Below are 26344 nucleotides of genomic sequence, written 5' to 3' on the forward strand. Positions count from 1 at the left end.
AAATACAGTAAAAACATTAATATTATGAAATATTATTACTATTCAAAATAACTGTTTTCCATTTAAATTATATTTTAAAATATAATTTATTTCTATGATGCAAAGCTGACTTTTCAGCATCATTACTCCAGTTTTGAGTGTCACATGACACTGAAATTACGATGAGAAAACACTTTAATATGCTGATTTGCTGCTCAAGAAACATTTCTGATGATCAGTGTTGAAAATGGCTGTGCTGCTTAATATATTTCTGGATTTTTTCCGGATTGTTTTATGAATAGAACAGTGTTTATTTGAAATGGAAATCTTTTGTAACATTAGAACATCTTAAGATTTGGGAAACTTAATGTGGCCAAATTTACTAAAATAAAAGTATTAATTTCTTTCAAAAAAAAAAAAAAAAAAAAAAAGTTTGAACCGTAGTATATACACAAGTCTAAATCAGGTATTAGGATTTTAAATATATAGCAATCACTACCGCATTAAAAGTAGGCTGTAGTATAGGCCTATATGTTTGTGCTCCAGAAAAGCTAAAGAGAGACATATACGAGTAACCCAACATGTGAGCTCCATTATATAATCAACATACATTAAAACAATGTACATTTAGTGTTTTAATCTAACTGACCACTTCAACCAACCAACCATGAACCTAGATTCTACAATGAGCCAAAGACAACTTTTCATTTAGTTATGGTGACGAACAAAAGCACGATGATTTCACGGGCAACGGAGAATATTTAAAAGCTCTTTGATCTTTGGAGGCCATTTTCTACTTACCATCCCCAGATGCTTTCACACACGAATACATCTTACACATACTGTACACACAAGGGCGCAGAGTAGAGTGATTTGCAAAGGAGTTGTAAAACAAACAATATTTACTCAAGGATGTTCTCAGGAAAGAGCAGAAGAGATTGTTCTTGAAGGGGAAGGAAACATACGAAGGGAACATCCTCAGCAAACTTCCTCTGAACATGGAGGCACCTGCTGTTGTCAGAAAAAACTTTAAATTTGTACATTTGACTGTATCAAGAGTCCAAATATAATTGTAATACAATGATATACAGCCCTAGGGGCTATTTAATCTACATGCCTAGAGAAAGCAAGAGAAGTCAGTTCATCGTTGCACTGCATTTCACTCAAAACAGTGCGTTAGCTTGTCCATTTTCAATATTTGCTTTCCAATCAGTTTAGCATAGGTGCTTGTCTTTCAAGAAGGTTGACAAACTACAATTAAATGTAGGTGAAATGTGGATGCCAGACTGCACAAATTCATAACCGTCACACAGCTAGTCTGTTTGGTTATACTGTGTTAAAGCTACATGCTAACACTAGCACGGGCTACAAAATAAAACTTAAGTGTGGACTTAATAGAAGAATAATAAAGTTATTATGGTCTGTAGCCTTTGTTGTTGTGCTAACAGTAGCATTCGCTGATTGCAGCTAGTCGGAATGTATACATGTTTTAAGCTATAAACAAGATGCTAATTGTCCAGATGAAGTCACACAGTCCTTCTCTTCATCAAAAATTGGCTGTTTCACCTCCGTCTAGAGGCTCGTTTGGTGGATTTTGTCGCCTAACCCTCGCTTTACGGTTTTCAGGCACCTGCTTCCACTTTAGTGTGCGAAGTTTCTGCTGTCGCCGTTTTTCACGGTACCAAAAATGTTCACAGTACTCATCGGCTGTTAGCCCGCTAACTCCCATTAGATGGAGTTCCTTGTAGCTCCGCGGCGAGGCTGCGTAATTTCCAGGATGGGTGTTCTGCGCTTTCGACATGTGGTTCTGGGGGATGACGTGGAGCTCGTAGCGTGCTAGCGTGCGGGAGAACGAGTGTTCGTAGGCTACGCAGAGGTACAGGCCAGCGTTAGCGGATGCTAAGTGCTGGAGGAGGATCCCGCGTTGCATGTGGATGAGGTTTTCTTCACCTAGAACCAGCTGAGAGATTAAAAAGTGAATGATTTAAGTGTATATCCACTTATTTTATGTTTTTTCGCAATTAAATCTCTTAAACAGGACGTGGACAGACCTCTTTGCTGGTTTGGCTGTGGTTTGGCTGAATTATCCACTTGATCGTGGCCTGTGGTGAACGCGGGACACATTCCAGGAAGGTTGAGTTCGTCTCCACGGCGTAAACCGTCTTCAGTTCAGCATTCTCTGAACCTGTAGAGACGATTGGACGATTGTTTATTTTGTATTTATTTGGAATGTGTTCATTTACTTCTTTAACAGCAAGACCAAAAACTTGTATTAAGAGTGCAAACAAGATCAGTTTTGATTTCATACTGAACTGGTGCACACATCTTAGCATGTGTAAGTATCCATTTTGTACACTAGAGGGAGTAGTATGCATTTGTTTTGGCCAATTTGGCCAATTTCTTATACAACCTGAAGGTGGAAAGTGGTGAGGTGAACAGAAAGTGATTTATTACCATCTCTCATGTCCTGACACTGGCTCCAGGGGTCTCCATACCTCACATCCTGTCTCCGGGCACGCCTGTGGACCACAAGTGGACATCAGTGACCCTCAGATTTATTATTTGACAGGTTTGCTGGTGGTTTTCGGTATTATAATTCAAGCTGTTTTCAACTCCAAATAAAATTTATACAAATCCACTGTAACCAAGCCTACAATGTCTCCTCTGTTTGTTAATAAAACTCGATAAAAAATGTATATAAAGATTGAAATCACTTCTACACTAAAAAAAAGGCGTAGAAACAATTTCCACTCAGAAATTGCAAGTACATTTCACAAATATTTACAAAGAAACAACAAGTAATACACTGAAATTAAACATGACATTTTGAAGTAACATACTCCAATAATCTGTATTTACAAATGTGCAAAATATTGGTAACACTTTATTTTAAGGTGTCATTGTTACACGTTACATGTACGTATGATTCTAATAACAGTAAATTATGCATAATCACATGCAAGTAACTCTAAACCAAACCCTAATCATAACCCTAAACCCATAGTAAGTACATGTAGTTAGTTAATATTACTCAGTACCTAAATGTATAATTAAACTGTAACAAGGATATCTTAAAATAAAGTGTAACCAAGATACATGTAATAAACTGTACCAATGTTGTTATTTATGGTGTCCTTGTTACAGTAATGAGTAATATTACATGAACTTGCTATATGCTTGGGATTTGGTTTAGAGTTATTTGCACGCAATTATGCATAATTTATTGTTATTACTATAGTATACTATAGTTATTAATATAGTAAGTATAGTAAGTAATGTGTAACGAGGACAACTTAAAATGTTGCCAATTGTAATTGCTGATTTAATGTTTATTTTTTCAGAAACATTCATTTAAATAATTACTGAAATGCTAAAATGATTAGGCCTATATGATTTTATGACCAATGAGAATATTTTCTTGCTAGGAAATTATAATATTTTCTACCTTTTGTTGCTAGGGAAGTAGTTGGTACAGGAGGACCCGTCCCAAGCGCAGTACGGGTCACGAGCTAGACAGCAGTCTACACACACTTTACCATACAGCTCACACCTCTGCACAGGCAGTTGGACGACCCCTTCGTTACTGCTTACAAATAGTACTTGCTAGAGACAAAAAATCAAATAAAACATGAGGATGTATGACTAAATGTGATATAAAACAGACTAACCTTTAACAAATAACTTAAAAATGGTACTTAGAACAATAAACCTTTATCAAATCTAACATTTACAGTGACGCACTTACTGTACAATGGCTGTCTATGGGGCAATGCATGGTGGGTTTAATAGCAAAAACATGAAGCTCACATCGTTGTTAAAGCAAGTGGCCATCCACAAAACAAGCCCACTTACCCTCTTAGTGGAGAGCTCCATGCTTAGTATTGGAGTTTGTGTCTACAAAACAGAACAAGAAAGAGAAATAAATATGTCAACACATAAAATGAATCATCTCCTGAACAAAGAGGAGGAAGACACGCATTGTTGGCGCTGAATAGGAGCAGCTCATCATAACAGGCCCTTGTGAAAGTTTTAAAGCTTTCTGCTCTGTTGGTTCATTTCTCCTTCATATATAGCAGCAAATGAGCCTTGACTCTTAAAATGACTAACTTTCTCCAAATGGCAGGCAATGTCTGCTATCATATGTCTCCACAAAGGTTTGATTGATACATACTGCTCTGTAATACATATAATTACATTTTTGATGCAGATAAAATCACTTGAAATATTTATTCATGATGTACAAACAAATTTTTGACTGGAGATTGGAGGGATGCAATGGTGTTCAGTGAATAACAACTTAAAAAGTACAATTTTGGTCCGTTCCTTGCATAAAATTATAGTCTGACTTCAAAAGACTTGGAATTTGAGCTGTACAGACTACTTTTATGGTCTTATATTTCTTTAAAAATTGAAAACTCTAAGCTAAATGCTATTGTAAATCCATCATTCTACTACAGAACATTCTCCAGGCATCTCATATTAACCCTGTTGACTTCTGTTTGCTTACATTCCCTTCATCCCCAGAGCAAAACCTAGACATTCCTCACTGTCTAAAGTTTTGGATAAATTATATCTTCTTTTTGTTCACTAAACACAATATTCTTGGTGCAACGCTGCCTGTCCTGTCCCTGGGTTTGTTCACGTGAGTGGACAGCCATGGGAAATCTGGTTTTCTTCTTTAGGAGTTATTTTTGTTTGGGAAGTGCTTGACATGAAAACAACAACTAATAAGAGCCCAGGGTCAGAGGTCATGAGTCCAACAGATGGCAGGATAAACAAGAAGAAGTGAGAGAAGAAACTGAGATTTTATATTACCTTGAAGACATTAAGCTCTTCTAGAATGATTTCTTCAGTTTCCCAGTTCTCTTTAGGTACAGAGACCACCTTTAATACTCTGCCATCATCTGGCGATACAGAAGATTTACCATGTAAGATTCCACTTTACAGACATGATAGATAGATAGATAGATAGATAGATAGATAGATAGATAGATAGATAGATAGATAGATAGATAGATAGATAGATAGATAGATAGATAGATAGATAGATATTCACATCAAACTTCAACCTGAACCATCAATTGTATCATCTTTAAATATATCCCATAATGCACCCTTACTTCATTACCATGGTGAGTGAGCACTGGCTTTTGGCTTGTGAATTTATGCAGCACCCTGAGGGCTGACAGCTGTTACACTGTTCTAGTTCTTTACAGAGTAAGATTGCGAGTTGGCTCTCTGTACACACAGGTTAAGCATATTTGTCCTGAACAGAGTATCTATTTGCCCTAAATGATTCACTTAAATGTGGCAGAGTTCACACATACACCCACTAGTCCAGGAGGACAAATGTTAGACAGGAAAAGAAACATTGGCTCCTCGGAATGTCAGGATAATCCCTGGCAACAGGACCACTGACCAGCGTGGGAACAGAGGTCATCTTTGATAGAATTTACTGGATCTAGCAGAGATTTCCATATTTGCAGTGCAATTTTAGGTCTAATGCTTTCATAATAGAGAACACCAACTGCTAGTTGTCACACATTTTTACTAGTATAAAAGATCCCATTCATTGAACACCTTAATCTTTTGTTGACCGCTTTCCAACATACCTGTGCCAAGATGTAAGACGTCATACTGGCCATCCTCGGCATCAACCCTATCAACCACAAGCTTCTTCAGCCTGTAGGGAGCGTTGATCCGAGTGAAGACAGGATGCCTATAGATGGGTATCACTGGTTCCCACATCAGCTGATGGGTCCTCATGAAGCTCACAACATCATCTGGGAAATCTCGGGTGGACTTGTGCAAAGGGTCATAGGTTTCACTCGGACACTGAAGGGATGTAGGAACTTTAGTTAAGCTTATATTCTGGAACCCTGTGGGGACTGAATTTGGAGTAACAGTCCCAGACTAAGGTAAAAATAGTCAAAAACATTTATGCAGATGTGGATTTTGGCCACTGTTTGAGATCATGTTGGGGCAAGCATCTTAATTCTTGTTTATTCATATTTAGACAAGCAATTTTGAAGGAATCTTCTGTTGTCAAACAATTTGGTTTAGTGAAACCCCTCAAAACAGGGCATGTTATACATGTTACAATGATCTACTATGATAAACTTGCTTACCCATCTTGTCAGTGCAAAAGCAAGTTCTTACCAGCTTTTACCTTGTAAAACCAATATGGTGACCTTAAAACGATATGCGCAAAGATAAAAGCATGGTGTCTAAATGAAATAAACTCAAGTAGATTAATTTTACTACGTGTAAAACCAGTCTAAAATATGTTCATGATATTAATTGCACTTTCTAGTCCAGGGGTGTCCAAACCTGTTCCTGGAGGGCAAACATCCTGCAGAGTTTAGCTTCATCCAACCTTCACATACTTGCCTGGAAGTTTCTGGTAATCCTGAAGACCTTTATGAGCTGATTCAGGTGAGTTTAATTAGGGTCAGAGCTAAATTTTGCAGGACAGTAGACCTCCAGGAACAGGTCTGGACACCCCTGTTCAAGTCACCAAACCCCATATTTTGAGAGGGTTTAGCTGTCAACTCACAGTTGAGGTCAACTCTGTGGTTATGACTTCGGCAACTAATGGAGTAGACCTCACAGCCCTGATAATCGACTTCCTTTTGGCGACCTCACCACTAAAAGTCCACACTCCAGCCACTTTACTAACCGCACTGACGCGTGACCCCCAGAGTGCCTGCCGACATTTTTACAACCCCCTTGAGGCAGTGCGGCTAGTGCATGGAGTGGCTTATGGTTTCCAAGCTGCCCCAACATATCTGTAATCCAGTATCAATCGTAGATCTCAAATCTTGCTTGCACTTATGCTCACAACACCAAGATTATAGTTTGAAGTACTTCAAGTTGCCAACAAAAAGATGCATCCCTCAACATGAAAAATCATCTTCTCTACTATACCAAACATAATTCCTTCATGTTGAGAACTTACCGTCCCTGGCCGTGGATAAGGGATCTTCCCCTTGTACTCCATCCAGCGATAATCAGGGCTCTCCTTATGTGCAAAAGGCCCATTGAAGGCGGCTCGGATGGAGGCCATGGAATAGACGCAAACGGCTGAACCTCTGAAGACAGAGCTTTTGAAAAGGAAACATGTATTAGCCTGATGCCAGGTTAGAATAACAGAGTTCCTCAAGCTTGGTGACCTTTCACCCTCCCGTTTGGCCTCAAGCTATCCATTCCTTGGGTGGAAGCACCGAGACGGATTGTTCTAAATGGATCGGGAGCAGGGAGGAGAGCATCTTGTGACCAGTTTGTTGATTTTAGGGGCGTTTTGATACTGATGTCAGTTCACAAGATAAACTGAGATAATCAGATTTAGGTTGTTGGAATGAATAAAGGAGGTCTGAGAACCTGAAGAGTTAGTTAAATGGCAATGAGTGTGACGGATTGGTTGATTTGGATGGAGCCAATGATAATTCAGGAATTGAGGTAAACAAATATAACTGGCTGGAATGTGGCTCTAAAAAGTTAAGAAGATTATGGGGTGGTGACCCAAAGAATGACTCATGAATCAGACTTTTCATGTAATGAACCTACCTGGAGGTGGAGAAGACACCATAGATGACTGGATTTTGTGGATCTTTGGTCTCCAAGAGAAATATGTCCTCTAAAAACAAAAAAATGAGCAGAATGGACCAGGATTGTTGAATGAAAAATCTAACTAGGTCGAGTTTTTGAGTTCATGTTAACGTGTAATTAAGAGTGTGAACATACCCAGCTCATCAAAGTGTGTGTCCATGCCTCCAGATCCTGGTACTGAGCACACCAGCCTGGCCTTCAGGAAGGTGCTCCAGCGATTAATCAAGCTTCGTTTTCCACCTATGTCATTCTAATGAAAACCAAGAACATGTAAGACCACACTATAGGACTTTTCAAATCTGAACCGATTTTAAAACAATAGGCATCCTACACTTGCTCACTTTGCAAATGGTTACAGAGGAAAAACACACTGCTAGACCTTTAAGTTGTTCCAAACACAACAAACTCACGCAGAAACATAGCGCCTCATTGCTAGAAGAGGTATGACAAATGACAGCAATCTGGGTTCTAAACCTGGCTCAAAATATCAAACATTTCTGATATCTTCCAACTGGATGGAATCACAGTTTGAAATGAAACATTTGGAGTCTGTGCCCATTACTATGCAATTGTTTTTGAAATCGGTCAACTCCTGACTGCCCAAAATCTGCACATTAGCTCTGACTCTGACTCCAGACTATAAATTGGGGATAAAACCTGTGCAAAATTTAAGAAGTGTATTCCAGCATTAAGAGATAACATGACAATAAATTATCTCACTAACAAATATACAGTAGTAGTAGTACATTACATTTTTATGCATTACCAATAAATACAGCACAAAATAAATATATGAAACATTACAAGAATGCTCTGAAATGAAAAGCCTGAACAGAAAACCTTGTTTGCTAGATATGTTACTAGATTAGTGTTTAATTACTCTCAAATAAACCCCTCATTCATCCATTATTAGATACACGACTACTTCTACTACTGTGCAACAGATGATACTGAAGCTTACACATTCATTCATTAGTGTCTACAATAGACTCATTGATTCTTCATACCAGACAAAGGTCTTTTGGATCCATTTCATGTTTTTATTGGCTCATTAAGGCACTGGACTTGGTGCTTACCTTGCAGACACGAGCCACTCGACTGTAGATACGCTTGTCGAGCTGGTTGGACTCTACGGCGGTCTCTTTGAAGAAGAAGTAGACTTTGTCATCATCTAAGCTGTGTGTGTCAGGGATGGAATATGATCCCACAAACTCTGGCTCTGTGAAAAGAAATTGGCTTCGGAGTGAGATTGGAGGAAGTCACAAAATTTAATTAGGCAGCACCACTCACCCCAAAACAGTGGTTTCCAAACGTTTCAGACCATGAACCACCTTCTTATTCACTGCCAAAATTTTCTTAACCACTTAACCAGTATTTTGCCTTGTACTTTAGCAAAAAATCACTACACATCTTTAAAACATGACACATTTTTGACTTCATGACTTTTTCCTGTCTGCTGCAAGGAGTTTGAATACAGAGTGATCAGTCACATGACATAAACCCAACAGATGACTGGCTTAAAAAAAAAAAAAACTCTCCTCTTGGATCCCAGAAGGTAGCTGTTTGTAAATCATTTGTAAAATTAATTTTGTAGCAGCGATATCTAAGCTAGCATTGATTTGGGTAGCTGTATGCTAATCAAACATATTAATATGCTGTTTGTGTGCTAACCTAAGAGGCTAAAAGACAACTTTATGCTAAGCTAACAAAATATACTAAACAATATTTGTTATCAGTAGTCAGCTAACTGTTAGCTTGCAAGCTAATTAAAGAAGTATAGAACTCCAAATGTTTAATTTGAACATTTACAGCTTTAGTCATGTTACATATGATCTTAAAACTTGAATTAATTGTCATATTTACATTGATCTTTGTGATTTACTACTAGGCCATGTGTGTCCATGAAGAAAAAGATGGCAGCATCGAGTTTACAAATTTTTGGGCTGCATGCATGCTGAGGAACTACCAATAAGATGAAAGGAAATCTAAATCAATAGCTGTCTCCAGGTATGATAGACCTTCTTGCTTCCTAGTTAAATTGGGCCAAACAGTGTTTATAACTGTGATATCAACAATAGTTTGGTGTTTTAACCTATGAACAATGTGAAAGTTTATTTATCAATTAAACTTTCTGCCAATACAAATATTTTATTGCACCCATACTAGTCCACTTTGGCAAGTAAGGCCATGCTATGCTTGCACACACAATAAAAACAATGAAATTTTTAGTTCACTTCTTACCGTTTAGCCACTGGTCCTGGTAATCTTCAGTGCGGATATAGTGTTGATTGCTGCTATGCACAGATGTGCGAAAAATGGCAGCGTTTGTTCCCATGAAGTCTACGGACGTCCCAGCATACAGGTCCCCATCTAAGGTGAGCATTAATAGGCGTTTAATGAAAATCACATCCTGAATGACTTAAAATGACAAATGATTTTTTATGATACATAGCTCATTTTTAATGATTCTACCCTCTGACTCCAGCTCTTTTGTCAAAATACTCTGTTTTACAGCAGCTTGTGTGAAAAGGAAAATCGATTATTCCAAAGGCATCATTAAATGGTCAAAAGGTCTCCGGTTGCAGTAATAGCCTTTAATTAGGTAGCATATGGCTTATGCAATATAGTCTTCTGGACTATGCATGACTTCAAAAAAAGGCTAAATATAATATAAATTTTGCAGCTGGGTTTCATTTCCTGACCACACTGTAACAGCAACTAGGCAATTTCTAAAGACTCCTTTAAGTCGAATTACTGCATAGTGAGTGTCCAATGAAGACAAATATGGGTGACAAACCTGTTTGCTGGGGGAACTTCCAAATTTCCCCACACAAACTAACATTTGGCCAGGATTTATACGATCCAATTATCAGTGACTCATATGGGAGTACGTCTAACCATTTGTGCATGTCTCCTCTGTATTTTTATCTACAAAGGGCTTATGGGTTGTTTTTGAAGACGGTGTGTTCAGGAGACTCACCTGTCAGTCGGGCGGTAAAGGGCTCCTGTGGACTGAAAGGACATTTTCCTCTCCCGGATTCTCCAACTTGGCAGAGGAGCCGGAAAGTGGGTTTCTGGCATACCAAAACAAGACTGTCACTCTCTTTGCACCATTACCTACATTATTAGTTCAGCTCTACGGTCAATAGGGTCCAATTCTCCCCGTAACTCTTAATTTGCACAAGATAACAAGCTTAAATTACCATTAAAAGTGTTTACTGCCTTTTACATTGGTTGTTGGCCAAAAAATAGAAAGTCTGCTCACCTCAAGATTGTGTCCCAGGTCAATGTAGGTGCATTGTGGGTGGAACGCACCGGTTCCACATACATAGACGTGAGTTTTATTGAAGGGCTGTAGGAGTCTCACATAATTGGCACAGTCCATCTGAGAGATACATGTGGTATTTGATTAAAAGCATGATTTTAAAGAGTTATGGTGAGGATTAGTGGATATGAAGTATTTTAAATCACACAGTAATGCACCTGCTGATTTTTGTCTGCTATTGCTGGGGTTGAGCTGATGTTAAAAGACTTACCCTCCCTTAAGACTTTCCAACTTGATATATTCCCCCCATAGTGCCATAAATATTATTATTTTTTTAGCTTTTATTTTTATCTCAGTCTGTGAAAGCACTTCATTAAAAAGACATCTATGGGTCCTCGAAAGCTTTACTTTTTACTTACCGATAGATTCTTTCCAGCATGTTTGCAGCGTTCAATGTGTTCCTGTCCAGCTGGCCAGTGAATCTAAAAATAAAAGAGATATCTTTCCCAAGGAACGAAAAATAATGCATAGCAAAATAACACATTATCGTTGTAAGGGTTGTTTCAAACGTTCAATATATAGTAATATTAGATTTAATAATAATTTAATACTTGAAAGTAGTTACTTAAAAAAAATAAAAAAAAAATTTTTTCGTACACCCCTTTTTAACATATTACTTTTTAAAACGTATAAATTTTGTTAATGTTCTTGTAAAACCCTGAGCTGAGTTGATTAGCACAGACCCTCCTTTGCCGTATTACCATCATTACTCAACAATCTGCATGCCTCTCAAATTATAATAATTTCCATGTGGAAATAACGTCCAGGTATTGACCTAATCATTAGCTGGCAATCAGCACACTGTACAGAATTATATAATTGGGAGACTGAGAACCTGGTGTGCTTTAGTTCTTTTGAAGATCACGTATGTATGGCTGTGCCATGACCTTACGTTTGACCTCATCATTTCTTGCAGGCGTCTTTTGGTATTTCACTATTATAAAAGACAGAATCAATTAATATTGAACCAACTGTAATGTTTATTTAGCAGTAATGGTGTGTAGTGGAGAATTAAGGCTAGAAGTATGCAAATGCAGACACGAATGTCTGGCAAACACATTGCAAGCTCACATTGCAAATTGATTTTGCATACTAATATCCATATTCAAGGAGGCAATAGAGACACCTTCAAATATATGTCTTATTATTAAACTATGTGCTATTATTCAAGAAGCTAGCTACAAACTGTCAAGTTGTGTAGCTTTAGCTAGCTCTATTTAAGAATCCAAACTGCCAATAAAAAACAAAGAAGATGAAGATGACGACGATGAAGAAGCTTTAGCTAATTAGCTCAGTAAGAATATCCTCAAAATAGCTTTGCAGTAGTGAAAACTGTGAAAAAAGACACCAAGCTAATGCTAATTCACTATAGCCAGCAGCAAGGCTATAGTTTTCAACACACATTGCGGTTCAAATCAAACACGTAGCTAGAATATTGAACTGATGTAGAATATTGTACATTATGGGACAGTCCTGCTGTTGATTCCCTCAAGAAATAGCTTAATCTTGACACTCAGCTTGTTAAAACTAGCAAAAGGTGTGTTTACAGTAGCATATACAATGGAAACCTAGCTTCATTCTGGTTGAGTTGAAAGATCGCATGAAATTTGTTGAAACAAGGTTGGTAAACATTTGTACCACACCTATATTCTAACGCAGCACAATCATGATAATGGTGTTAAAACCAAAATTTGTGTTTTGTCGTGTTGCTAGTAAATTTGATTTAAATAGCACTTTTCACAACACCCATTACAGAAAATCGTAATTTTAGTGTTCATATAAACTTTGTGATAATAAAGTTCACATTTTGCAATTCGTATTAAGTTCATATGTTCATATTAAGCAATTGTGATTTGCTATATAGTATAAATATGTTGTTTTATGTGAATAATGTATGTGTGCAGATAAAACTTTACATGTAGATCTATGCGATAATATAGTTTACATTTTGTAAGTAAAACTTACAACTGTAAGTATTCTACATTACATACATTTTTCTTATACTTTTACAAACCGAGGGACGAGTCAATCTAATTTTTCTGTGCTAATCAACAGATGTACTGTATGTGGTGGAGCCGTTTTCAGATTGTAATCCTGTAACTTCAGAGAGGCCATGAAAACAGCATTACAGATGTACAGATTCATGTGAACAGTAAAACATTGTAGTCATGGTCTGTTTTCACTTTGGTGACCCTTATCCTTGCGATCGGTAAATGACATCATGTGCTGTCAGATGGTGGTAGTTGTGCTCGCTGACCTTGCGTGCCGGTTTGGTGAAGCTATCAGAGTTTAGCATGTAGATGTGGTCTTGGCCTCCGACCAGCAGCCATCCGCGGTCCTCATCCAGCAGTAAGGCCTGGTACGCTCCCCCCTCTCCACCATCCCAGAACACAGCAGAGCTGTTCCTCGACCTCAGTTCTGCCAGAAAACGACACTTAGGTTTTACTCAAATGTGACATTGTCAAACATAGATGTCTGTTCAGTTTTTCTGAACATCCAAATGTTATGGTATCACATGACATGAAATAGAAGACTCAATATGTTAATTAAAAATAAGCTACACTCTTAAAAATAAAGGGTCCAAAAGGGGGTTTTCGCAGTATTACTAGAGGAACCATTATGGGTTCCCCAAAGAACCTTTTAGTGAACAGATTTTTCTTAGTGTGAAGAACATTTTAATAATTAAAAAAATCTTTTTCCGCTATAATGAACTTTTTGTGCAATGGAAAGATTCCATGGATTTTAAAGGTTCTTCAAGGAACCATCAATGCTGATAAAGGACATTTATTTTTAAGAGCGTAGAAGAACCAGTTTAGGTTCTCCAAAGAAACTTTCAGTGAATAGTTCTTGAAATAACCATTTTTTTGCCTTAGTGTGAAGAACATTTTAATAATCTAAGAACCATTTTTCACTATAAAGAACCTTTTGCAATGAAAAGGTTCCATGGGACCACACTCTTAAAAAGTATACATTCTTTACTGGCATTGATGGTTCCATGAATGACCTTAAATATCCACAGAACCTTTCAATTCCACAAAAAGATTCTTTATACACTCTTAAAAATAACGGAGTGTCTATTTACACTAAGTGCAAATAGTTACATCATGTACTAAGACCGACATAAAATGAAAAGTTGAGATTTTCTAGGCCGATATGGCTAGGAACTATACTCTCATTCCGACGTAATTATCAAGGAACTTTGCTGCCGTACCGTGGGTGCAGCAGGCGCAATGATATTACGCAGCGCCTAAAAGTATAGTCCCCAGCTATATCATAACTAGTTACCTAGCTGGGGACTACTTTCAGGCGCTGGGTCATATCATTGCGACTGCTGCAACCATGGTACGGCAACAAAGTTCCTTGATTATTATGCCAGCCTAGAAAATCGCAACTTTTCATTTTCCATCGGTCTTAGTACACGATGTAACTACAGAAGAGTCAAGCTTTAAATAGGAAAATTATCTTAATTAACTTAATTAACTCTTTGGTCAATTTTGAGCAAGATGCTAATGGTCTAATCTGATTCAATGATCTATGCTAAGCTAAGCTAAAAGTGCTACTGCCAGACACGGAGATCGGCTGAATGGATTCAAAAATGGTAAAACTCAACTGTTTAAGTCTAGGGGAGTTGTAAAATGAGCCTATTTTCAAAAAAAGTGGAGTGTTCCTTTATAAATACAGGTTCGTTACTGGCACTGATGGTTTTATTGACATACATGGTTCCATATCCCTTTAACATTCATGGAACCTTTCAAGGTTCTTTTAGAACTTCCTGGTGAACAATTCTTAAAATAAATATTTTTGTTAGTGTGAAGGACATTTTCAATATCCTGACTTTTTTCTACTATAAAGAAACTTTTGTGTGATGGATGTTAAAGGTTCTTCATGGAACCATTGATGGCCATAAAGATCCTTTATTTTAAGAATGTGTTTTACTGCATAGGCCTATTTTGAAAGGATTGTGTTGCAGTTTGAAGCTTGTTAGATTGAGGTCCTTGCCAGTTGGTTCTGATCTTTGATTGATATGTAAAATAAATATGGCAATCATACATTGAAGTGGTTTCAGCATGCTCTCATTCCAGATTACAAATATCTGCGTTCCCATACAGCGGCATTCGCACACAATTAAACATGATGCATTTCTCATATAAACACATTCAGACACGTTCACATCTCTGCAAACCCCCCTCACCAGTGCTTAAACAGGCAAAAACAACTCTCCTAGTTAAGGCCAATTAACCCTCAACACGCTCCTTGACAGCTGCACTCCTGCCACCCACAATTCCAGTGGGACGAGGGGCCCACATATTCGGCATAAGTGTGCATGATTACAAGTCGACAAGCGGTTTGACTAGCAGAACGTCCGGCTCATGGAGGTGTCAGGCATATTGTGGTGAGGGGAGAATTGCGGTAAACTTTGACAGGTGTTTTCTTAGCCACACACTCTGCCTTGATATCGATGAAAGGGATTCGAAATGTTGCACAGGAAATAGCTCAAGGTTTAGAGACGGCATTTTTGGCTTCATGGTCTCTCTGGCTGGGTCATGTCAAGGTGAAGGTTAAATGATGCATCTGGATGTTGCTGTCTGTTTTCCTTCTTTTCTTGTCTTTTCTAAAACTTGGCATTAATAGCATGTTGTAAAGTTTTCACATTTTTACGTTTATCTCCAGGAACATTTGACTTCTATAAAAGCCGGTTTCTGCCACTGAATAAAAATAAAAAAAGGTCATTACGACTTTTAATCTCACAATTCTGCCTTTTTTCTCAGAGCTGCATGATACAAAGTCGCAACTGCTATAAAGTCAAAATTGCGAGATATAAACTCGTAATTTTGACATTTTGAAATTTTTTGACATTTTAAATCTGCCAATTCTCAGTGCATTGTTATGCATGTTATATCACATAATTTTATGTTATTCTTAGAAGTTATATCATGCAATACTGACTTTATAACTCACAACTGCCAGTTTATATCATGCAATTCTAAGAAAAAAAAAGTCAGAACTGCAAATTATACCTCCTAATTTTAACTTAATTTCTCAGAATTGTGTGATTTAAACTCACAATTGAAAAATCTCAGAATTGCACATTTAAAATTCTTAGAAAAAAGGCAGAACTGCAAATTATATCTCACAATTGTGACCTTTATACTTCGCAATTGCGAGTTTATATGTCACAACTGACGATCTGACCAATCATAACGCAGAATCTGCCATCTTGTCCAACAAACAAATCAGACAGGAGAGTAGATTAACTTCGGTGGACTTAAACTTGAAAAATTGTGTTTATTGCTGTCGTTCTGCGGTTGAAATAAAATAAATTCTGATGTTCATTCATGTTTATTTCATGCTTTAAGTGAAAAGACGATCGGTTCATGTGCCGTTTGAACTGAGGTGCTACAGCAATCTGTCACGACACATTAAAGAGCCACAAAACGGTATTTATTGCTTGAATTTCTTTAAAAAATAACAAAATTTGAAAGCTGAGAGTCCTGAGACCTTGTTTCATACCAGAAGTAACCTGCTCTGTTTTGTTTGTCGGTATGTTGTCAGTTTTCTCTTTGCTTCGCAATGTATTTTTCTCTGTGTGAGGACATGGTGTGTGATGTGAGAGCGGCATGGCTTGTCAGACATAGCAACAGTAACTAAGGAGGGTGGGTTTTTGCAAGGGGTCAATTTTGAGAAAAAATGCCAGAATTCCAGTGGTGGAAACAGTTATGAATATTTTCTGAACATGCTGTATTTAAAATAATAATAAAAAATAAAACAAAATTCTTGGTAATGGAAACATTCCATTTGATCATTTTACAAACATTATGTGGATGCTACAGTTGAATGTTCTGAAACAAGTAGTAACATTAAAAAAACATTAGACTAAAATGTTTTAGAAAAAAAAAAGTTCCATGAACGATGTAAATTAGTGATGTTTTTTTGCTGACATTTTGAAACATTATTACAGACCAGATAACTTTGAACAAGCCTTCTTTAACGTTTCTGGAAGAACGTTTGTTCATAACCTATACCATAAATATACTCGGAGACAGCAAAGTCTGTATGTGTTACGAATGCAACCCATGTGAGGAAATTTCAGCGCTTGCTAATGAGGCTGTAACATTTATTTTTGAAAAATAAAGACCATTTATGTGAAAAACATGGTTACACTCCACCATTAAAAACAGAAAAATATCCAGGATTGTGGTACACTAAAATGCATAGAGTTAATTACTGAATAACCCGTATAATCAAAATGAATGCAATTAGGATCTGTGATTAATGCAAGCCAAATTCTTCCTGGATTATATTTCACATCTCTTCCTGCTGCAGTTTTTTAGTTTTCATCCTCCATTAAAGCTGCACATTGCATGACTCACCATTAAAGGAATTCTTAGATGACATGAGGTGATTTCTCAGCGATAACTAAAATAAATCTCATAATTGGGACATGTTGATGCTATCCATCACGAAAGCCATTTAGCACAGAGGCCAACATACAAGTCACAGCAGCACCTGCTGGAATCCTTTCCACTGCAGCTTCCAGAGCCGTGTTATAATGTTTCCGGAAGGCAGCCGCTCTTCGTCAGCTCTGGAGAATTTGGCACTATTTCATATTGAGAGTTCAAACACAGGCGACCCATACTTTTACTTAATTTTTTATCATTTTTTTTTTTTTAAGATCTCATATTGATCAATTTCAATGCTGAACAAGTCTCCACTTTCCAAATTAGTAAACTTGGTATATTACATTAACTATAAAAATAACTTTCTTTCTTTTTCAATTTATTTAGAGATGATTTTTTTAGGAATTGTTGTTCGTTCATTCATTAATTCATTTACACATTTATCATTTTAGAAATTGGTCTTTAATTAGTTTGTTCTTTCTTATTTATTTTGCTTTGTTTAAAAGTAAAAAAGAAATATGAGATTGAATATTTAATTATTATACAGTAGTAATATATTTATGCTGGGGTCTTTCTCAGTTCATTTAGTAATGTCTATATATACATTTTATTTAGAAATATTTTTTTAAAATAAAAATACAAATAAAATAAATACATTGAATATTAAATTATACAATGGTAATATATTCAGGTTGTGATTTAAATTTTTTTTGTTTTTGTTTTTTGTTTTTTACTTTGACAGAATTAAAATCTTGATCTTTATTTTTCTTATTAAAACTGAAAAAAAGAGCTTTGAGTCTGTAAGAAGATTAATAGTTTTTTTTTTTTTTTTTTTTTTAAATAAATAAACCCATTAAATCCATAATAAGCTCATCTGTTCCTCTCCAGTGATGGTCTGTGTTTTGTTCACTAGTTTGTTCAGTGCGTTCACATATAGCATGAAAACGGCGCTTGCATCACACGATCACACTCGACATCTTTATTTTATTGTCGACAAAAGAAACAACCTTCCGATGAGATCATGGCCATAGAGACTCTAGCATGTGTTGATCATGTGTCATGAGCTGGAACATTTCCCACACCGTCGTTTAATGTATTTCTGGTAAATTAAGAAAAATCCCCCTTTCCCACCCACTTCCTAAATACACACATTCTCATTACCAAATTCTTAAAAACAAGCATGGCCACAAAAGCCTCTTTTCCTTATATCACACAGAGAAGCATCTGGTTGTGACTCCACCCGGACCATAGAGTCCTTCTATCAACATGATGGACAGACTTTCTCAGGCTTTTAAGGTGCTGGACCAAAGTACAGGTCCATATCATTGTATTTCACATTGAGGTCTAGCCAGAATCCAAGAGGAAATGGTTTCCATGAATGCATCCCAGCCATAAAACATCTAAGCACTGACGTTTGTTCATTATATGATGGTTTGGAACAGTTATAAGTCATAACTGAACATACGACTGGAATACATTCATTGTATGCTACTTAGCAACTAAACTAGCATGCTAATTGACTCCACTGGCCTGAATGTGATGAAATGATTAGGGTTGTAAGACTGAGGGGGGTATGGCGTTCAGCCTTGAGATCTTCACCACTTATCAAGACCAACATCTGGTCGACATGATACAGCTGGACTCTAGCACTATGGAATGATCCATTCATAAATGTTTGAACTCATCCATTGTGAACGATAACACAACTTGATTATTACTTAATGCGTGTTTAATGAGTTGCTGAGTTGTTTATTTTCATGATATTTGGCAACCCATTTCCAGGCGTATTACACAAGTAGATGCTGATGAATCGAACATAATATTGTTTGTTTGATCCATTAATGTGTTTAGCTTGCTGTCAACCGTTTCAGATATTTATTTTATTATTCAGAACATCATGTTTGGACATCTTGGGATCCGCTAGTGGCGAGATGTCACTTTCCATGACAAGAAGCTTAGAGTCAGCTTGATTTCTTCTTCAACAAAAGGTCAGTGAACGTTAGGAGCTTAACCTTCAGAGAGCTGTTCGTCCACAACATCAGATTTCTTGAGATTACTTGGATCACAGGGTTGAACAATTGAGCCTAATGAATACAGTTAACACTTCAATTGTGTAAAAACTGAAAGAATTAAATTATTATTTGCTTGTCTTCATGCCATGCTGTACAAAAGGTCTAATGTATGTCCTTTCCTAGTGCCAGAATTTGTATTTATTTATTTACAGGGTAACAGGGATTATATTTAGTTAATATATATACAATAATCTGAGAAAAAATTATTTAATAGTTGGATAAAGTCAAGAATGTAAAGACCTCTGAAGTGGGACATACTGTTAGTTAACAAATACTGTGATTTGTTCTATGTGGTGCTTTAAAAAAAAGTAATGACCTCTAATTTGTAGACTGCCAGACACTGTTCGTCTTCGGCTATGTGACATTGATGCACCAGGCAGTGTATCTTTTGTTCGGTCTCAGTTAAGCGTTTCAAAGGCCAAGTTGCCGAAACCTTACAGATTTAAGGGGTCAAAGGTGACCTGTCTTGATTACCATTCCTCTTCACGTAACGAAATGTGTGGATTAGTCTTGGAAATAGAATTAGGCCACCCAGAGTTCTGTTCGGCTTTGAGCTCTTTGACAAAGTATCTTTATACCCAAATATCAATAAAAGCAAAATCCTGATAATCAAGACCAGAGTTGTTTTGCTTCTAGTATTCTGCAATGGGGTGCTGGTGACTTCACAGTCTTCAGAGATCGTAAAACTCAAACGCTCTGTCTTGTGTCTGACGCAAGTCTATTGAAGGTCAGAGGGCAATGGAAATGAACAGAAAAGGGTGAAAATTCTCAAAACAGTCAGTTCTGAGAAATTAGGAAGTGTAGCTCTAATACAAGACAGAACCCCTAAAACTGTAAAGAAACAGTTCATCTAAAAATAATATTTATTTATATGATTTGTCTTTAAAATCTAACACTCCATGCAGTTGCTGACGAACATGATGTAGGATGATTTGTTGTGGTATTGATTTTATGCAACAGTTCAATAAAGAAGAAGTTCATTTTGTGGTACATTTTAGACATAATATTGCCTGGTTTTGCTCGATTTCACAAATGAAAATGGCTCCAAACAAAGCCCCAGCAGAACTGTTGTGCATCTTCAAGCAAGACACAGCACTTAGTTTCTCAATAAATTCATGTTTTTGAACGAATCGAGCGAGTCAGTGGTTCAGTGGGCAATTCATAAATACAGTCGCTGGCTTGTTTCTGGACGATTCAGCCAATTGAATGAATCGACTTGCTGCCACCTACTGGTGGTTTTAGTTTCATATTTAGAGTATCATTTCATTTTTTTTTTTTTTTTTTTTTAAATCATTTCATATTTCGGTATTCATTAAAAAAATATGTATGCAATGTTGGGCAAGAAAGCAACAAAAAACAACAAAACTTTTATTTAGACATCCTGATTATAAGTAACAGGGTTGAAAATGCACACACACACACACACACTGGAGTGTCATATTTAATCTTCTAATCTTCTAATGTTAGGTAAACACGTTGCAAAAAAATATTGTGCATTGTAATGAGGTACATAAAACGTGAGAATATGCAAGCAACATCCTAACAATATTTATGCAACATTGTGAATATATGTATTTTTTATATTATGTATAAAAAAAAATCTAAATTTTTTAATTTTTTAACAATGTAACTCTAGCAGAATGTTTTTTTTTTAAGGCTTCTTTTTTCTTTCTTTCTTTTTGGAGTTTGTCTGTTATAATCAGTCAGAAATACATGTGAATAACCTGTAAATAAATAATAGTAGTATAAATAATTTTAGGTGAACTGTCCCTTTAAGAATGATCGGCCTAGTGGTGATAGTGTGAATTAATACTGTTAATCAGCCTATTCAATTTCTAAATCAGTATGAACATTTGAAACAGAGGTCTCATTATATTAGACAGCTGATTAGCCGGAGAAGGGACTCTATTGAGGACTTTTAAGGTCACTGACAGGTTCTGTCACTCCTCAAGCAGCGGGGAGTCCGTTTTCCTCGTTATCTTGGATTTCATCAAGTGCTGGTGGCCTTTGATTGGGTATAGGGCTTGAGTGATGGGAAAATCACTGGAATGCCAAAGGTCGGAGCTCAAAAGTCTCAGCTATAAGGTAAAGATCAAGAGAACATCTCCCTGCCATTGCATCTGCTTCCGACCACTTGAATAAGCAAAGCACTTTGCAGAATCAAAATCAACACGGATCTGCACACGTATCTTTTCCATCTGCTAATGCAAGAGATGCGTGTCTACGCAAAACAACATAAATCTTTCGCAGAAACACGCAGGCTTCCTTCTGTTGGACTACTGTACGGTTATCAGTGCCAACTTTTTCAGGTAGTCCCTAAAGTCAGAGTGACGTATGCAAGCTAATACATTTGACTCTGTTTCCTCTCTGAGGCCTTGTATATCCTAAGTGGTGAGGAGAATATTGCTGTTTAGGCTTTCTGCTATTGTTTTGATTGCTGGAGCTACTTCTCTCTGTTAATGTCTATGACGAATCACGCAGTTACCGGGCTACTCCGCAGCGGTACCTACCCGAACCACTCTAAATAGTCCAAATATAAACACTTATTACCGTAGTGATTCAGTCAAAAACACAGTTTGGAAAATGGATTCATGATGTACTCGCTTATTATATAAATTGTCTAAATTTTGAACACACAAAAGTTACGGACTGCAGCTATAATTATGATAACTTTTGATTAAAAAAGTTAAATTAAATTAAAAGGGAATAATTTACCACTTTTATTTTAAAATATGTAATCTATTTGTGTTTAGCAGTCTTAGCTTAGCTACATACTAATGTCAAACTCAATAGCGAGTCAAGCACTACTTGAACATCACACAGAGTTGCTGCCTATGAAGTGTGTTTCAAATCAACAACTTGTGAGGAGCAAAAAAGTCAGTTATATTTTACTTAATTCTGACAATCTTTTATGAAAAATTAAAAATGGACCAATTTGGACCATCACTCTTAATTTACTAATTGTCTGTCATGTAATTGTGTGTTTTATTATTGTTAACTTGGCAAATCAAACTCTAGTGTGAGTCAAATGCTATTTAAATGCCACCCAGATTTGTTGAGTGTTTCAAATCAGTCATTTAGATACATTTTCAGTTACAATGCTTTGGCATCTATAGCGGTTTCCTGAATTCTGTTCTATTTTGTTGCACTCCATTGAGCTGTTTTGGAACACCAGAGCGCATGTGAAGGCAACTGTCTATGTTATCAGTAGGTTTTAAAACAGTGCTTTAGAAACTGAACTGTCCTTGACCTGTAACTCATTCGGAACGTCTTGCACATAACATCTGGAGTCTGCGGTTGAGAGGAAGCTGGTTTCACTATATGGTTTGGACCAGACATTCTTTTTTCTCCACAAATCTGAATTTCACACACCAACCATATCGTTCAAATCGTAATTTTTGCAATTTTCCCAAAAATCCTGGAACTAGCTACAATGTTTCTCAAACATGCATGTCACTAATGTGTACAGAAGATTTGTTTGTACACTAAGTGCAGTGAGATTTGATTCATAGCGACTAAAGTATGGGCAGAAATGGATTTCACACTTTTGTGGAGAAAAAACTTTTGTGTTTTTGTAGCTTTTTGTTAAGCTACAGTTATGCAACAGTGAATAAATGAGATCTAGATATCTAGATATAGCAAGATATTTAGATATAAGAGGTATTTGCATGTTCAATTAAGAGGATAAAGGAAAAAGATTGATTGAGAATCAAGAAAGTCAAGAAAATTTCATGAACTTTAAGTGACCCATTAGTAAAACTGCAATCAACAGTTCTCCTGAAAAGAATCAGTTTCCTAGAAAACGTTCAGGCTTTGACTGAAAACTGAATTACTGATGGAAATCAATACTACAGGACTAGACTTTCTACACTCAAAAAAAAGATTATCCAACACTGTTCAGTTTATTTTAAAAAATAATTTTCATTTAACACCAATATGTTAAGTTTCCCATTTATACAATTGCATTGTGTTAAACTGACTTGAAACAGTTACGTTTTGGCTCAACTCAATATTTTCATTTTGAAATAACAAATGATTTTACTTGTGTAACTAGGAAGTGGATTTCCCCTCCCCATCATGCTTTGCACAGGGCTGGATAAGCAGAGTAAATCTTGAAATAAAATGTTATTTTAGGCATTTTTTTATTCAGATGATAAAATTGGGAGACTTGTTAATGTTTAATGCTCTTTTATGTTTGTATTTAAAAGAGTTTCTGGTATGTTATTGTTTTGAGGGGTTACCATTGTAGTAAAGTGTAGAGCATGTGCTTGAGTGGAGGACCTCCTAACATGAAGCAAAGTTGTTTTAATAATAAAAAAAACAACTATGGGCATGCCATGGATGAAACAATACCAGCTTATGCTAATGCCTAAAGTTAAGTAAATCCAACAAATCTTTCTTTTTTGTTTTGAGTGTAGAAGGATGTCTGCCTGATAATTTATTTTCCAGTTAAACGTTTTAGTTCAACAAGAATAAAAAAAATAAAATAAAAAAAAATCACTTCAATGTATCAATTTCATTTACACTATATTTGATAAAATTGAGTTGGCCCAACTCAATTACATTTCATCGCATTAATTAGTTTTTTATGAGTTGGGGCTACACATATTTATTGGATGGAAATCCTGCCCTCAATTAAATTGAGTTCATAGAATGAATAATTTTTTTGAGTGTACCCTTATTATAAACAACCGATACAACTGTAATACCATTAGAATCACTGGATATTAGATTATCAGTTTTGTGAAGTCTTTAGCGCAATCAAAGCATTTATCTTGTGGTAATAGCAGCACAACACTGACATAGTGTCTGAATAAGAATGGAACTGGATTGAAAAAATCTGTTTTGGATTTGTCAATATGACGTGCAATAAAACAGAATTGGCGAAGCAAAGGCTGCGGGCGAGTGCTTAATGACAACTAATAAAACATTCCCCAGAGTTCCCCAAGAGCTGTATATAATATCTCTACTGACTATTCTGACTGTTAAGAGACAGTTGTGAAGGCCAAAGTGACCACACATAGAAAACCCTTTCAAAATGCCTTAGGACAATCCTCATTAGAAACCTGAAACGTGCCAAATAATGATTCAAGTTATATAAGTCAATGGGAAATTGAAAGTACACTGTGAGAATGACAGCCATGTTTGTTTTGTTTTTGTATCAGGTGGCTATGTCCTCTTACTGTTTATCAATGCCTGGATGCATTGAAGTCTCATTGCCAAGCCGGTTTCCAACAGTTTGTTCAGGATGATCACAAAGAACGTTCAAGGTGCGAATGTTCTTCTTGTCATTATTTTTCCTCCTGTATAAACAGGTCTGGAGAAAATTGACAGCAGGCCTCTAGTATGTACATGTTAATCTGTTCCCAAAGCAAACCACACAACTTTTGAAGATAAATGACATTTAAGTAGGTTATACATTAAAAGGCGTGCTTGAACTTTTAATATACTTTAAGTAAAAATAGACTTGAATTAAATTCTCTATTTTTGTGGCTTTTATTTCGACTTTAGAGCCTTAAAAAAATCTTCACTCAAAAACTAACTGAAGAGCAATATTTCCTCTCTAAATATAAGAAACCTCATCAGTCATGGAAAAATATACAACTGCATTTGGTGCGATTCATGAAACTGATACCAGAGGAGACTCGCTTTGAGGGTGGGAGAGGTGTTAACATCAATATACCTCTTCATTTATCTCCCACATTCATCAATTTCCCTGTCTTCTCTCATTTGTCTTTTTTCAAACTGTCCAGAAAAGCTTTTTGCGGTGATGGAAGACATAGATGGACCCCATTTCAACCGACTTCTTTTTCCTTTGGGTCAGTGGCAGCTAGTCATTTGAATTTCCCATAAGCCCTGGTTGTAAGTTGTGTTCTGGGTCGCCAACATTAGCAGAAGCAGAGTAACAGAGTGAATGGGAAAACCAAAGGCATCATTTATCATCTTCTGGTTTTCATCCTAATGGCAAATAATGGATGCTTTTGTATGAATGGATTTATAAACCCTTGTTGAGTAGATACTGTTTTAGGACGTTAAAGAAGTGTATGTTTGGCCTGATTTAGTTTAAAATTTGTATCTGCAATTGTTTGTCCTGTCCTGTTTATTAGGTCATTCTAAAAGCCTTTAAAAATCATTGTCTCTGTCATGTCTGACTGTAAACAATACAGTATATTGTTTATGTATCAAAAAACAGTCCAATGTTTTAAGCCATTAACTGCCTATAAATACAGACCCCCTGTAAGCTTTTACTAACTCAGTATCAAATTCCCTTCAGATGTAAACAATGTGACTTACAACACAACTGCAACTTACAACATGTTCCCGTGTCAAACCCTGTCCGTCTTTTCCATACGTCTATTCCCTATTGGATTTGAGGACATCCTCATGTCCTGGCCTTATGTCTTATGAAATACTATGTAAGCCTGGTCTGTGAAATGTCCCACCGATGGTAATTCATCTTCCTAGTCTGGTTTAGACTCTCCCTTAATTTCTCATTTGTGTCCTTGTGTTTGTTTTTATAGGCTTTGTGGGACTTTGCAGCAAAGATTAGGAGTTTGTTGTATTTCCTCAAACTCGCTGCTGGTGCCAAACTTCAGATCAGTGAACTTTTGCAAACTTTGTGTCAGCCACAGTCAGCTAACACTGAGAAATAGCATTAGAATAAAACATTAGATAAAAGATAACATTAGATAAAAACCTCAAGACCTTTTAAAGATCAAGAATTAGTGCATAATTAGTCTGCTTAAGTCATATGATAGCATTGTGAGGAACACCAAAAGTTAGTTTGTTGTTCATGTAAAGTCTTTTTCTTTTTCTATGTGGAAAATAGCTGTATAGAGCAAAAAACAATACTCATTTTGTGTTCCACGGATACGTAGAATATGAACATACCGTTAAGAACGACATGGGGATGTGGTAATTATGTAACAAGTTTTATTTTTGGGTGAACTATTCCTTTAATA

The 26344-nt window shown here is 36.5% G+C and overlaps 1 protein-coding gene across 1 annotated transcript in view; it reads right to left on the minus strand.

Moving 5' to 3' along the window:
* Nucleotides 1-279: 279 nt before the first annotated feature.
* Nucleotides 280-26344, minus strand: part of LOC306874513 (semaphorin-3D-like) — a 60460-nt gene continuing 34395 nt past the window's right edge. The window contains exons 3-18 of the mRNA XM_079424627.1: nt 13170-13330; nt 11272-11334; nt 10853-10972; nt 10568-10661; nt 9829-9957; nt 8664-8806; nt 7723-7837; nt 7546-7615; nt 6938-7082; nt 5592-5814; nt 4795-4883; nt 3832-3873; nt 3425-3582; nt 2434-2498; nt 2031-2164; nt 280-1939 (exon numbers count right to left, since the gene is read on the minus strand). Coding sequence (XP_079280753.1) covers nt 1526-1939; nt 2031-2164; nt 2434-2498; nt 3425-3582; nt 3832-3873; nt 4795-4883; nt 5592-5814; nt 6938-7082; nt 7546-7615; nt 7723-7837; nt 8664-8806; nt 9829-9957; nt 10568-10661; nt 10853-10972; nt 11272-11334; nt 13170-13330 — 2165 coding nt within the window. The 3' untranslated portion in view covers nt 280-1525. The remainder of the gene's footprint in view (nt 1940-2030; nt 2165-2433; nt 2499-3424; nt 3583-3831; nt 3874-4794; nt 4884-5591; nt 5815-6937; nt 7083-7545; nt 7616-7722; nt 7838-8663; nt 8807-9828; nt 9958-10567; nt 10662-10852; nt 10973-11271; nt 11335-13169; nt 13331-26344) is intronic.

This window comes from Barbus barbus (assembly GCF_936440315.1).
Source record: "Barbus barbus genome assembly, chromosome: 9".
Lineage (NCBI taxonomy): Eukaryota > Metazoa > Chordata > Actinopteri > Cypriniformes > Cyprinidae > Barbus > Barbus barbus.